Source organism: Quercus lobata, chromosome 8, assembly GCF_001633185.2.
Source record: "Quercus lobata isolate SW786 chromosome 8, ValleyOak3.0 Primary Assembly, whole genome shotgun sequence".
Lineage (NCBI taxonomy): Eukaryota > Viridiplantae > Streptophyta > Magnoliopsida > Fagales > Fagaceae > Quercus > Quercus lobata.
In genome coordinates, this window is record NC_044911.1 from 41,561,125 (window position 1) to 41,575,710 (window position 14,586).

General features: G+C 33.1%; 2 protein-coding genes across 4 annotated transcripts; one reads left to right on the forward strand and one right to left on the reverse strand.

The window, feature by feature from the left end:
* Nucleotides 1–1,887: 1,887 nt before the first annotated feature.
* On the reverse strand, nucleotides 1,888–13,889 carry LOC115954837 (bifunctional riboflavin kinase/FMN phosphatase-like). The gene is made up of 10 exons (XM_031072793.1): nucleotides 13,727–13,889; nucleotides 13,425–13,614; nucleotides 8,037–8,167; nucleotides 6,462–6,531; nucleotides 6,047–6,112; nucleotides 4,352–4,503; nucleotides 4,191–4,268; nucleotides 3,676–3,812; nucleotides 2,591–2,683; nucleotides 1,888–2,292 (listed from the first exon to the last, which is right to left on the reverse strand). Exons 1-10 carry the CDS (start codon nucleotides 13,806–13,808, stop codon nucleotides 2,161–2,163), a joined length of 1,131 nt encoding a protein of 376 aa, XP_030928653.1. The 5' UTR covers nucleotides 13,809–13,889; the 3' UTR covers nucleotides 1,888–2,160.
* LOC115954838 lies at nucleotides 9,920–11,293 on the forward strand. 3 transcript variants are annotated; one of them, XM_031072794.1, is made up of 2 exons: nucleotides 9,920–10,125; nucleotides 10,241–11,293. In XM_031072794.1, exon 2 carries the CDS (start codon nucleotides 10,369–10,371, stop codon nucleotides 11,044–11,046), a length of 678 nt encoding a protein of 225 aa, XP_030928654.1. In that variant the 5' UTR covers nucleotides 9,920–10,125; nucleotides 10,241–10,368; the 3' UTR covers nucleotides 11,047–11,293. The 3 variants fall into 3 exon arrangements, with proteins under 3 accessions (XP_030928654.1, XP_030928655.1, XP_030928656.1); XM_031072795.1 differs by having other exon boundaries at nucleotides 10,252–11,293; XM_031072796.1 differs by having other exon boundaries at nucleotides 10,257–11,293.
* Nucleotides 13,890–14,586: the final 697 nt, after the last annotated feature.

The following is a 14,586-nucleotide window of genomic DNA, read 5'->3' on the forward strand; positions in this document are numbered from 1 at the left end:
ATGAGAGAGGACAAACGTTATATGGGGAGATGAAGAAAAATAAAATTACATTTGTGCTGCTCAAATGAGAGAGAAAGAGAGAGTAGGTTCCAATTGAGTTCATTGCTTACATTAGCAAGGGAAGCAACGATGATTACTAATGCATTCTTTGTTTTGGAGAGAGAGAGAGAGAGAGAGAGAGAGAGAGAGAGAGAGAGAGAGAGAGAGAGAGAGAGAGAGAGAGAGAGAGAGAGAGAGAGAGAGAGAGAGAGAGAGTTGAATATGAATAATAATTCGCATTAATGAGAGAGGATAGACATTACGTAGGGAAGACGAAGAAAAGGGGAATCTCATTTTTGCTACTTAAATGAGAGAGAGAGAGAGAGAGAGAGAGAGAGATGAATATAAGTAATAATTAAAATTAATAAGAGAGGATGGCCGTTACATGGGGAGACGAAGAAAAATGGAATTCCATTTTTGCTACTCAAATGAGAGAGAGAGAGATGAATATGAGTAATAATTTGCATTAATAAGAGAAGATGGATGTTAAATGAAGACAAAGAAAAATAGAATTTCATTTATGCTACTCAAATGAACATAATGCTTTTTTTTTTTTTTAAATATTTATAATAGTTATAATATGTTGCTAACGTTACAGTTCGAACTCTTTTTCTTATAAACTCCCAAGCACTTTGTGTACGATGGGGTGTCAATTAAGTTGCAAGACTCTTAACAAATGATCATAATACTTAGTCACCCTTTGAAATGTAAGTAACAAGGGTTTTAATATGGAAATTAAATGAAATAGAAAGTTTGGTTGGGTAAGTTAATGTAGATGACTTCTTAACTAGCCTTGCTTTTTGTAACAGTATTCAGGTTTTGTAAAAAAATCCTTTAGAAATCAGGAAGAGCTTGTTTGAAATAATGGGTATTAGCAGAACTTGAACTTTGGGCAATGAAACTCATGAGAGATTGAGCTAGTTTTGCTTTATGCTAACCATGGTAGGTTGGTTGATCTAGCTTAATCTAGTTTTGTTGTTACTTGTTATAAGGGACTCAAATTCATAACATTTCCAGTAACTATATTGAACTTAATTGGTATCAATCCACCAAGGGGCTTGTAGTTAAATTGACACCCCCTCAATATTTCTAACGAAAAAGTTCAAGGTTAAAATCCCTCTCCTCTAACTATCGAATTAACAAAAAAGAAAGAAAAAAAAAAGACTATTAATACAAACTTTATTAATTGTTCTAAAATAATATGAGCTATTCTCATGACATAAGGAAAGCTCTGTCCATAATTGTGTACCATCTCAAATTATTAGTATTTTTCGTAAATCATTTATGTAGTCTAGATCGACCTAACACACATTCAATGTGGGAATATTCAACAGTGTCTATACAACATATTCACAATCTAAATCCGGCACAACTTCAGACAATTCAGGGTATTACACCCTGTAAAGCTAAGTAACAAGATATCTGTCCAAATATCAAGGTACTTACATAACATAACACAGGCATCAGCATCTAGCAGGAAAGTTATACAATTGCCATACGTAGACTCTTGCTTCCAGTCTACTTAGAGATTATCAAGGGTAACTACACCAGAAGCATGCAGGTTATGCAGCATCAGGCATAAAGCTTACAATGATAAATAAACGTAGTACCCAGGGCAGGAATACAGGTGTGGTACAAGAATAAGGCAGTCTATCAGAACTTCTCCACTCTGAAGTTACAAGTACCAGTGGCATATGATAAATTCTCTCAAGATCAATGTATAAACATTCCTATCCAAGATATTGATAACAATTTGTTGAGTTGAATCAATTTCACTTTTCTTTGTTATTATGTAAGTTGATTATTCTTTACTAAAAGAAGAGAGGGGGGGGGGGGGGGGGGATATTTCAACAGCTACATGGGATGGTAACAAATGGTTTGAACTGAAAAGGCAAATATTGCAACATTTTCTCTGGGAAAAGAGGGATTTTTCTGTGATTAAGAATTGATTGATATAGAAGTGCATATAATGTGTGTTCGTGCAAGGGATTGTGTTCCCTAAATTGTCAACAAAAAGAGAAAAAATTATTTTTAGTTCACCATTTCTATTGGTGTGAAATTGTTGAAGTACTATCCAAGGAATTATAGGTTACAACATTATTCTTTCTCATCAGAGCCAAATTAGTCCTCTGGAGCACAAGCTTCCGAAAGGAGAGGTTCACAGGAATGGTGGACGAACATAGGCAGATCCATTGAAACATTTGCAACGGACTTATATTCTTCTAGTACTTCCACAGTCATTGATGTAATATCCTGTACATAATTGCACATCTTCAGGTATAAGAGGATCAAAGTACAAGCAAGCAACCAACTTAAATTCTATTGTAACAATGTCTCTTCAGCCTCAATATATGAGATCTCATGGGTTGCGGAGCTTTTTATCAGTTCACATAAGTTTGATGTGCTCATTGTTTCATTTTAAAGGTTTAGAGTGAATAACACCTAGAAGCCTCCCAGACAAACTGGTACATAAAAGAAATATTATGCTTTATTTGAATTTTTTATAAGTTGGTTTGAATTTTTGTTCCTGACTACGTCATTAATTTTTTACCTTGCTGTTCAATCCACGGATGTAGCCAACAAGTGTGAGCTGGGTCTGCTGGCCAGATATGCAGTCAATGTTTCCATCAATTATGCAAATATGCTGCAAAAAGAGAACCAAAACCTACATGATTAATTTTGTGTTGACTTACAATAAGCAACCTGGGTGCATTTTTAGAAAAAAAATTTAAGATCACATAAAAATTAGTAGAATCATTGCTGAAGGGCCCTCAAGACCAACCTACTTTCAAGTAAAGAAAAATCAGATAATCAGAAAAAATAGTCATCCCATTTGATTATATTTCTTTCTTTAAATATAAATTATATAATTTGAGGGTCAGCCCAAAAAATTATTCACTATACATTTTTTTTTCTCCATAACTAGTTACACTACACTATAATTGGAGGGTCAGTCTAGAAAACTATACTGAGGATTTATTGGGCTCATCAGCCAACTTCAACTTGTTAGTTGTTACTAAATATTCATTCTACTTCTTCATTTGAAGGGTATTACAACCAACTCTAAGAGTACAGTGAGACCATCATCAAATTGCTCACCATTGTTGGTGATGTCTATAACACACATGGGACATCTGAGAAACCAAATGAGAATTAGTTATCCATGGGAATTGATGACAATACATTTTTTTCCCTAGGGAGTGATCAATATGTTGAAGACCAAGCCTAGACATGACAATAACAATACCTGCCTAGTGAATTACAATGCCTGTGGGGGTCTAAACAGGAATGGGGGATTACAGGCAGTTAATCAGGTGAGTTCAGCTACAAAAGCTTAAAATCATCTTCACCGATGTCTCAGTAGTAACAGCCAATAGACATCTTGAAACCAACTTCATGCTCTCAAGGATTCAAACTCAGGATGTTGACCCCAACTAGATCACATGAAAGTAAGAAATAGCTAATAGCTTAACCACAACTTTAAACTCAATAATGGCGAGGGCTTATTCTAAAAGTGCCAAGGAACAAAACTTACATTGAATTTTTTAATAATAATATAGACCCATTTCGAATTCTGTCCACATACAAGGACATGAAAGCAAAAGCTAATTGAATGGTCAAGAGTTGAGTACTCACAAATTTTCTCTTAGAAATACAGGAAAACTGATCCCATCCAATGCTAACCACAACTTTGAACCTTTTATGCGGATCAACTTTGGCCCAACCAAAGTAAACTCCAAAAATTTGGTCTGGAAGAGCAGATACTCCATTCTCTGGATATATGTTTCAATGTTATCAAGAAGACAGAATACATACTATTACAATATCAAAACCAGAAAACCATAGGAGCCTGAAAATTAATGAATCTCATAGTCAAACAAGAAAAATGATGAAAAATATGTTAAATCTTGTTTTTAATCCTCAGGTTTCTTAATTCCCAACCATAGGGGAAAAGCAGTGACTTTGGCTATGGGATATTTGACAATTAAAAGGTCAGATTAGCCTCTGATATGTTCAATGAAGTAGAAAATTATGTATGGAACTTGAGACATAAAGTAAAACACAGAGTTGAAAGTTAGTTGTCTATGATACTAATGTTATCAAACTGCTATTCAAATAATATCAAGGTGAAGAAGTTAAATTTAACAAACCTATGACTTCACACACAGAGCCGTTGATAGATACAATGGTCACATGAATTGGTTCAATAGGTAATGCATTCTCTACCCCTGAAACCATTATTTAAACCAAATCGTTCAGTAGGGAAATGAAGTGCATAGGGCTATAAATTTAAGTAAGATGAAATATTTACAGTCGTCAAATGGTGGAAGACCCCATTGCTCGGGTTGAAATTCGAGAAGCGAATGAAGCACAGAATCTGCTAGGGCATAACAATCAGTTTCACTATGGGATGGAACAGCAACTACCTTCATTTTTGCTGCATTAGCTGCTTGAACACCAACCCTATAGAAATGTATTGATCAATATTGATTTTGTGTGTAACAAATATAATAACCACAGTAACAATTAATATAGTAGGGAAAAAGAAAAAGAAAAAAAAATGTGGCAGCTGCAAAAAACATTATAATTGCTCCTTTTTTTTCTTGGTAAACAAAGACATGATAAATTTGTCAGCATATGCTCCATGAAAAATTATGATGCAACTAGTGTGTCTAACAAGAAACCAGCAAAATTTTATTGTTAATGTACATCTCATGCTAGTTACAGTGATTTTGTAATGATAGTGTTTCAAAAACCACCTCAATAGAATAATTGACTGCTTGAATATGGTTTCAAGAGCCTTAACAGAATCATTACAGTGTTTCCTCATTTTCTTCCTTACTAATTTAACTTGTTCTGCAAGCTAGTAACAGTTCAAAGCCTTATAATGGTCATTCCTCCAAAATGGTAAGTGAGCAAGTAGTTCATGGCTTTGTGAGTAACACTAAAATTCAATTCAGCTTGTCAAATTAAGTCATAAAAATGCCTCACCAAGTCGATATGTGCTCACCAAAAAATTACAGACAAAATATTCCTAACAGTGACTATGTTTCAAAAAGCAATTCACTTGGAGATATGAAATCAGTTTATTGTGAAACCTTTGAACATCAATACTTGGAAGAGCTAATCCTAGAAGGTCTGACCATGGTGGCATAAATTAGCATGGGTTTTTTTGCATACTCTTAAGCATTATTTATTGCTTCCATTGTTTTCCTTAAGGGATAAAACCCCCTCCCACAGTTGGGACTGTCATCCTCTACAACTGTTAGTTTATATTAATGCTAAAAAGTTGTACTTAATGCATAAGGATATCGCTTCTACAAAATTTGGAGGTAAGTGATAAGTGATAACAAGTTTTACCCCACATTCTGGAGAGACTAATTCCCTAATTTGGGAGTAAGGCTCCCACTAATTACCTCTCCCAAACCTCATAGAAGTGAGAGCTTGGTGCATAGGGTACGACTTTTACGACCTTTCCCCAATGTATTCAATTTTAATAATTATGAAAATAATTCTTTGAAGAAAGTTACCGTTAGATTTATTAGAAAAACCAAATGATCCACTCAATATTGCCATGCAGTTATTGATGTATACAGATCAGAAATATATTTTGTAGAACATACATCATCCAGATAGTCCATCACAAATCACTATGCTGGCATTCACAAGCCATTAGACATAATAGTAATTTGTATACTGAAGAATGTTGGGTATGCTGGTTTAGTCTTTCACTGAAAAGCTTATGCAACAAATATATATTGTACTGACAGTTGCAGTAAGGCTCTTAAATTCAGAAATTATCACAAGTTTTTCATAAATTTTGATTGCAAATTTCTAGCAATAATCAGAAATCAGAATTATTCTGAACATGCACAGGAGCAGGGAAAAAGTGTTATTCAATCAAAACTCCACTGGAGTTTGGCACAGATAATAAGTGATTTTGTTAGAGAGGCTTAGCCGCATTTTTATTTTGAATTATATATAGATAATTGCTAGTTTAACTTACAAAGAGTCTTCAATCACCAGGCTGTGAGTTGCAGTTACACCCATTCTCTTTGCAGCCTCTTCAAATCTGTTAACAATTTGGGAATCATATGATTATAGCGAAAAAATAAAATGACGATCAAAAGTGAAATTTCTTCATGAAAAAGAAAAGAAAAAACAGAGGTAGTTGGAAATCTGGTGGAAATGGTTCCATTCTCATACATGAGATTCTTTGGATTTGACAAAATTTTTTCTTTCACATGTTGAGAATCATCTCAGAATTTCGCCCAAAAAAAAAAAAAATCTAATTATTTTTTAAACTTTTACTCATGGTGACAGAACCACCTTCTAGAATGGTTCTATGTATGGAAGGTTCCATTTCCATATAAATTCAATGCAGCCTTAATTTTGCTCTGAAATATTGCAAAAAACCTTACAGATCTGGAGAGGGCTTTCCCGATTTGACCTGGTCACTTCCAAGAATCACTGAAAAGTACTCCTTCCAACCTAGACAAATAATTTAGATGAAAAAGAATAAATTGATGTGGAAATAGTGCAGTGAAAAACCAATCATCCATTAAGAGATTAATTGCTATGCAACAAAAAAGAACAAAGAGGAAATACAAACAACTGAGAAAGCTATGCCCTGCAACTCTAATGGATAATACACTTGTTCAAAGAACATACACACACAAACACAAAACAGAAAAAGAAAGAATAATCCAAAAAGAAGTTGTTTGCCAATAGAACTCTGATCCAAGATTAACATTACGATTACATTCTTTGGACATGTCCTCACTTTGGTTTTTAGTGCATGCTGGAATGTTGGCTAACTATAATTTGTTCTATTGGTAAATTTACAATGACTCAATGATGTTTTGTTATCCTATTTCAAACCACAGCCATTGTAGATGCTAGACTCAATTCAGAACCTTCACCATGGACTTGGCCTCTAGTATCCAAGATTAGCATTACATGCAATTAGCCACCAAGATATGAGATAGTTATGCAGAAAAAAGCAAGTGCTTTAATGAAATTACATAATTCAACTAATTCAGGCATGCACAAAATATAAGAGGATGGAAATGCCAAAGCAGGAAAAAAACTCTTGGTAATGAAATCAAGCAATACTATGGACCGAGTGACTACTAGCCTGAGATTTTTATACCCTACATTAAACAACTATTATTTCATTTGGTTGTTTGATTTGGTAGGATTCAGTGACCTACATTAACAAATAAATGCAATATAACATCCTTTCACCCCAGATTACTAAACTTTAAGGAAAGTAATTGAAATAAAAAGATTTCCATCATTCCATGAAAGCAGTAATATATGTAAATTGCTTCTTAGTGATTGGTAGATTTGATAAATTTTTTATTTAACCAGAAGAACTCTAGCACAAAAAATTGATAGAACACTTACATCCTCTGCTTAAGAAGTTAAGAACAACTACTAAAGTTCTATTCCTGCACTTCTGCGTTTGTGCAACAATTGCTGATTCAGAAAATGTAAAGGGAACCTATGATGATGGTGAAACTCAATCAGGAGTGTGTAATCTTTTTGTATCCCCAAAATGTCACAGTCAGACACATTGTAAATATACAAAATATTTTGTAAACTTCGGTACTTCACTGTAATGAAAAGCACAAGTTGGAACAACATTCATGATTTACTATGATCCACACACAACAAAGAGAGACCTTTCAAATCCATGTTTATCAATTTTCACAGCAGCTCATTTTATCTATGCAGAAGGGGGAACTTCAAGAAGATCTCTACAAGAAATGTCCATTATGTTTATACAGATCAAATTACTCTAAATCTGTTAAACAACTTCGGCAAGTATTATGAGCAATGATAAATCATTTGGTGACAACAATAATTTTAATGTCAGGTTGGCTATTTATTTTTCTACTGACAGTATAATAAAGCGAATCAGTAGAACACGAATCAGAGATTAAAGAAAGGCTTGATCGAAACTAATATCCAGGAAAGTCAAGAAAGACAACCTTTTTGGAGAGATATCTTTGCATCTATGTATTCTCTTAAAGAGTTTGAAGCAAGAGCGAATGGCACTCCATGTTTATGGAGATGTTTCATAAGCCGATTAGCCCCAGGAAGTGGTTTCGCTTGCAGCCACCTAAAGGTATACAATTAACGAGTTAGAAGACTACACAAACGCTGCAGAGATGTAAATCAGTACAAGAAGGTTTCTTTCCATGCTAACATTAAAAAGTTGAAGCATTTAAGGATGAACAAAGTTCTCTGTGTTGCTTCAGAGCAGTTTCAAGCATGCGAAAGCATTTCATTGCATGCTAAGATGTAAGAGTTTTGGAAGCAAAGCAATTGAAGTTCTCTAAGAATAATCTTGCCATATACCGGCGTAGTACTTAAATTAGTTATTTATAACTAAACTAGTCTAGTTTCATTAACCAAAACTGTTATGTCAAGAAACAATGAACAGAATGGAAGATTTCTTCTGAAGAAAATCATTAAAATCCAAAGCAAATCAGCTAATGGCTCAACAAAGTTTTGGCGGTAGACTGTTGTAATAAAAATCATGTCTTTCATCTACTGTCTCATTTCATGCCAATTAGCAAAATCAGTAACTCTTTCTTCAGTAAAATCTGAAACTTCATCATATTAAAATGGACCATATTAAATCGTTGAAACATTCCATTCATGATTTAGTTAATTTTGTAATGGCATAATTTATTGAATGGCCAAACAAGAAATATTCTTTTGTTACCATAAGTTATTGTTTCCACATTCTAGCACCTAGGCTGGTCAAAAATACTATAAAATTCTGTTTGTAGAAAGGGCCTGGTCAGGGTTTTGACTTTTGAGAGTGCCAAAGAGGGCCTGTTCTGGGTTGGAAGAATGCTAATCGTTTCTGGTTTGGTGTACCTTAGACACAGATGCAGATTTCGGATCACGTGCCAAATAATAACGATTTTTTATTATTATTTTTTTTTTATGTGACTAAATAATAACGATTGATATTAAATTTTTTAAAGATGTGATTTTTAGGACTTAAGGTTATCTCAATATAGAATTAAGATTTCCCTCAAAAAAATATATACATAGAATTGAGATTGATATCATCCACTTTAGTAGATGATCAGACTGTTACTGCCGACTCTCGTTTAGGATGAAGATGATAACCATAATTTGAACCCCTTTCTTTATCTAATTATATATATATTTTTTTTTTTTGGATTTTCTATCTAATAAAAAAAATTTTTTTTTTGAAGGGACTATCTAATCAAAATTTGATTATAAACAATCACAATTCACAACTTCTTAAACATATTACATTTATACCTTTCTAAAAAGAAAATAATTTTAAGATAAATGTTATGTATATGACATTTTTACAACAAATTTTAAGTGAAAAATTGTTATGAATTGTTACTACTAAGCAAAAAATAATTTTAGCGGTGGGTAAAAATTAGAACAAATAATAATTTGAGAGATGCTACGTCTACAACATTTTTACAATATTTTTACAACAAATCACAAGTGGTTAGTTGTTATTGGTTCAAATTTGAAACTAACATTAAAATTACTTTTTTACCCTAATAATAACAACCAGTAACAACCCGTCACTTAGGATTTGTTTTAAAAATGTTGTAGACATATCATTTCTCTAATAATTTACCATATAGAATTTGTTGTGAAAGTGCTGTAAGAATGTTATAGACATAATACTTTGCAAAATTCAAATTTTGCTTTTCAATAGTTGTTGTTGTTGTTTTTTTTTTTTTTTTTTTTTTTTTTTTTTTCCAAAATTCAAATGCATGAGGCTAGATTGATTTTATTTCCGTGTTTGATGAAATTTAAATAGGAGTTGTTTTCGTTTCCTTATAGGTCACGAAATTAGTACTATTGCCTCTCCCTATTCCTATTCGTATAGAAGAACATTGGACTCCGCCCTATTTAACATTCTTGAGTCAAAGAAAATACTCTCCTTGAATCGCCTCAACGGAAATACAATATTAATTATTACACCCATCACAATAAAAACCACCAAATCGCACTTTCCATCAACTGTTCAATCTTCAAGCCACCAAGAAGGATCTGGTCTGGTCAGTTCTGGTGAGTTCACTTGGTCCTTTACCTTGTTCTGATTCTAATTCTAATTCTAAATTTCTAATTCGTACGACTTTATTATTATTATTTTTATTATTATTCCTCAGCTAAATTATTTAAGACCTGGGCCAGCCCAGGTCAGATCTATTGGTCTCAATTTGCCATTGAAAATATTCCATCAATTTTTTTCTCTACGTGCTTGGTTTGGTCAGATTTACAAAGCCCAATTTTGGATCCCAATAATCTGTGATGGAACATTCTGCCGGATTAGATTTAAACAAAGGCAATTTGAATAATAATAGGAATCAAGGCCATCATCATCAGAACCATGATGTTGTCGACCCTAGGGAATCTAGAGACCTAGATGAAAGAATACTTGCACATATTAATATTGAAGCACCCACATTTGATGGCCAAGAACCAAAGCACCTCGTTTCTTGGTTATTTACTATGGACAACTTTTTTGATTGGTACTACTTTCCAAACAACAAAAGAAAGGTCATGTTTGCCACAATGAAACTCATTGGTAGAGCTCAAACTTTCTGGAGGTGTACCCAACAACTAAGAGCTAATAGAAACCAACCTCCCATAACCGATTGGGTAGAAATGAAGGAAAAACTCAGAGAGGAATATCTACCAAGTTGGTATAAAGCTATGCTTTTGGATGAGTGGAACAGTCTAACACAAGGGAATAGACCTGTTACTGAGTACATGGACCAATTTGATGAATACATGTTGATATGCGATGTAGTTGAAGATGAGAGAATGATCTTGAGTAGGTTTAGGAATGGCCTTAATAGGGAGCTCAAGAGGGAGCTTATTCTAAGTCAGTTCACCACCTTAGCCCAAGCATATGCTAGAGTTCGAAGCTATGAATGGGCCAAAAAATCTGAGCTTGCAAGAACCAACAATACCCATCATAGATGAGATGATGGCCCCATAAATCTGAGCTTATTCACCAGCACGTAAAGAATATATTGGTGTTATTTGGATGAGCAAATTTGTTTTCATTAGGGACAAAGGAATTCAACACTTTTCTTAGTTCGTTGGAGAGGAAGGCCAAACTCAGATTGTACTTGGAACACCACAATCAAGCTACTACAACTTGAATTTAAATTTCCATCACGGTTGGATGATGAAAATTATTGCTAGTTGATGTTTTATTTTATTTGATTTTTAGGACTTAATGTTATTGGGTTTTATTCCCTTATTTAAAGTTATTTATTATGGATAGTTTACTTTATTTATTTCGTGAATAATGTTAGAGATACAAACTATTTTACGAATTTTTTTATAAACTGTTGATGTGGTGGGTGATTATTAGTAAATAAAAAAGTGATATTAATGGTGAGTCTAGATGAAAACAAATAAAAATTGATTACATCAACATTTTGTAAAAATGTTGTAAAATAGTTTGTAACTGTAACATTACATTTATCCCTATTAAGCAAAATTATGCTGTATTAGTTTTCAGTTCCAAAGAGTATGCATGACACTAATCATGTTTGTGTGGTAATATTATCATGACATGCACTCATCCACATAGAAATAGGTTCATGGAATTTTCTTTCAAAGAACAAATAAGGATGGTTTTTGTTTTGTTTTTTATTTTATTTTAGAAACAAAGATACAGACATGGGAGACTATAAAACCCATGATAACAAATAGGGATGGTTAAGACTATAAAATACTAGTAAAAGCACTAATGAAGATTGAGTAAAATATGAGATCCCAAACAGAATCAATGAATAAAGTATATAAATAATAAATGTTGCAAGATAAACAACATTTATTATTAAAACAACACTTATTATTAACATCTATTATTTATTAAAAAAAAAAAAAAAATGTTGCAAGACTATATTTCCTCTCAGAGCCGTTGTGTTTTAGTAGATGGGATATGTACTTTTTTTTTGAGAAAGAGAAGGGATACATACTTGGATGATTATGATAGCATATTTCACGCGTGAAATAAAAAAAAAATAGTATGTTAAGTTATCAACCACACTGATGAAAAAAAGCTTATCTTACAACAGTGTTATGGAAAAAGACAGATGAAAAAGACTTAAGAATAGAGTGGATGAAGTGTTAGATTCTTGGTTCAAATTCCATTAATTGTATAGGTATAATTCAGGGACGGAGCCAGAGCCGAATGTTTGGGGGGCAAAGTTTGGACTTCTAAAAAAAAATTATTATAAAAAATTGCAATATTTTGGTCATTAAGAGAGAGAATTTAGGCTAATTTTGATATTGAAAATCCAAAAGTGCAATACCAGAACTTGATTTGTGTTAAAATAAAAAAGCTTGTTTTTAATTGTTTTTTATTTTGTTTCATCCAAGTGCTCTGTTCCTTGTATATATAGTAAAGCAGCACTTTCCTTATTCATTTAATGAGAAATTTCTTTCTCTCATCTTCATCTCTGAGTTTATCTTCTCATATGAGATAGCAAACAACATATATATGGGGTGTTGTGAGGGCCCAAGTCATAACATAGCTTCAAGATTAATTTTTTTTGGGCTAACTGAACATTAACGTTAAATATACTTATACCTATAGAAATTTTTTTCCCCCCAAAATCTAGGTGTTGGGGGGGGGGGGGGGGGGGGGAGGGATGGCCCCCCTTGGTCAAAGAGTAGCTTCATTACTAGTATAATTTATGATAGCTAAGTGAAAAAAATAATTCCTATATATCTAAGCAAATTTCACACGTGAAAAAAAAAATTACATCAACCACACATATTAAAAAAGCTTATCTTACATCACAGTGTCAAGGACAAGGACAAAGAAAACAATAGATAAAAATGATTTTAGAATAAGCAGAGGTTTACTCAAGGATAAAGAAAACAATAAATAAAAATGATTTTAGAATAAGCAAAGGTTTACTCAAAACATGTTTAAAGCCTCCGACCACTAATGGGAAGATGATATGTGTTAAGTCATGCACAAGTTGGGTAAATAAGTCATGTGCATTGCACATGACAAATAAATTTCATCTTTTTATTGGTGGTTGGAGCATTGAGTTTCAAATATGTTTAGAGTCAAACTTTGTCCTTAAAAATAGAGCAGATGAATTGTGAAGTTCTTGGTTTAAAGACTATTGACCGTACTTATATAATTTATAACTTAATAACTCATCGATTACTAGGGAAAAAAAATTGGATAGGAATATAATTAACATTTTTCACTTTTTCGATTTTCCGGGCTGCTATATTCTTTTGTGGTTGATATATAATAAAAATAATAATAATCTCAAAAAAAAAAAAAAAAAGAAAAAGAAAAAGAAAGAAAAGAAAAGAAGGCTTACTTTTCGCTATACATGGGAGTGATTTCTTTGATAAATTGATCAGGTGTCAATGGGAGGCCATAGTCCTTAACAATTGCAGCAGCTGACTCCTTTTGTGTCATTCCCATTCGCTTCTTTTCTTCCCTTTCCATGTCCACTTCTTTCCCATATTTTGCTAAATATTCTTTCAACAATCCCTTTGTAAGTCTCTCTATACATACAAATAACAAACGACACAGAGAGAGAGAGATATATCAGAGAAACCCGTTATTTAAGGGAAATGAAAGAGGTTTGGTTTTTAACATGAAATTGTAGTTACAGACCTGTGTCTAAAATGGTCCCATCCAAGTCAAATATTACAGCCAAAATTTTGGTTTTTGGTTTGCAAGACTCACAGCAACTCATCTTTAAGCTATAGAAGTGTGTTTCTGTGTGTACGTGTGTGTGTGTGAGAGGCAGACACAGAGAGAGAGAGAGAGAGAGGGACAAAATGTGTGTGGGAAGTGAAATGAGGAAGGTATATATATAAACCATTAATAAGAATTTATGCGTTAAAGGAGGCGAAGGGAGGAATAAATACCCATAAAGAGGAATGAAAGGCATGCCTAAAGCCATTGTGCTGGCCCCTGGGTCCTCTGTAGCGTAAGAAAACTCATGCAAATTGTGATTGGAATGTGAGTTTTAGATTGAGAGGTCGATTCAATCTCAAGACAGTTGAGCCACTCGCGAATGAGAGTTGTAATTAAAATATTCGAATTTTGTTGGTATAATTAAGTTGTTAGTACCAAAAGTTGTTGATAGTTTTCATTATTTACTTTCCGAAAGAGAGAGAGAGATGGCTGTTAGAAGTGAGACTTAAAAAATTAGTATTATATAAAATCAACTTCTGAATCATAAACCCAATAGAATATCTAATCTAACATGTTCCCCAATCTCAAAGAGAGAAATGATGGAAATAGCTAACATTAACGGGCCCAAATTTGTTTTTTCTTTTGTGCTGAACCTTGAATCCAATACAACATCAAACGTGTTCCCCTATCACAAAGATCATGAAAGAAATAATTAAAATTAACAGGCCCTAATAATTTTTTTCTTTAAAAAAAAAAAGTATTATTCCTATTTGTATACTTTTTGGGAAAGAAGAGGACATAGTCACATGGTGGGAGGCAAATTACCAGCAACT

What these genes read in the sequence shown, in the direction of transcription:
- LOC115954838 (XM_031072794.1), top strand. Translation starts at nt 10,369, where the DNA reads ATGGAACATTCTGCCGGATTAGATTTAAACAAAGGCAATTTGAATAAT.
- LOC115954837 (XM_031072793.1), bottom strand. Translation starts at nt 13,808, where the DNA reads ATGAGTTGCTGTGAGTCTTGCAAACCAAAAACCAAAATTTTGGCTGTA. An exon ending in AAAGATATCTCTCCAAAAAG is followed by an intron (nt 6,532 to 8,036) that starts GTTGTCTTTCTT and finishes TTATTTGTCTAG; the next exon opens with GTTGGAAGGAGTACTTTTCA. An exon ending in TCTTCCACCATTTGACGACT is followed by an intron (nt 4,269 to 4,351) that starts GTAAATATTTCA and finishes TAATGGTTTCAG; the next exon opens with GGGTAGAGAATGCATTACCT.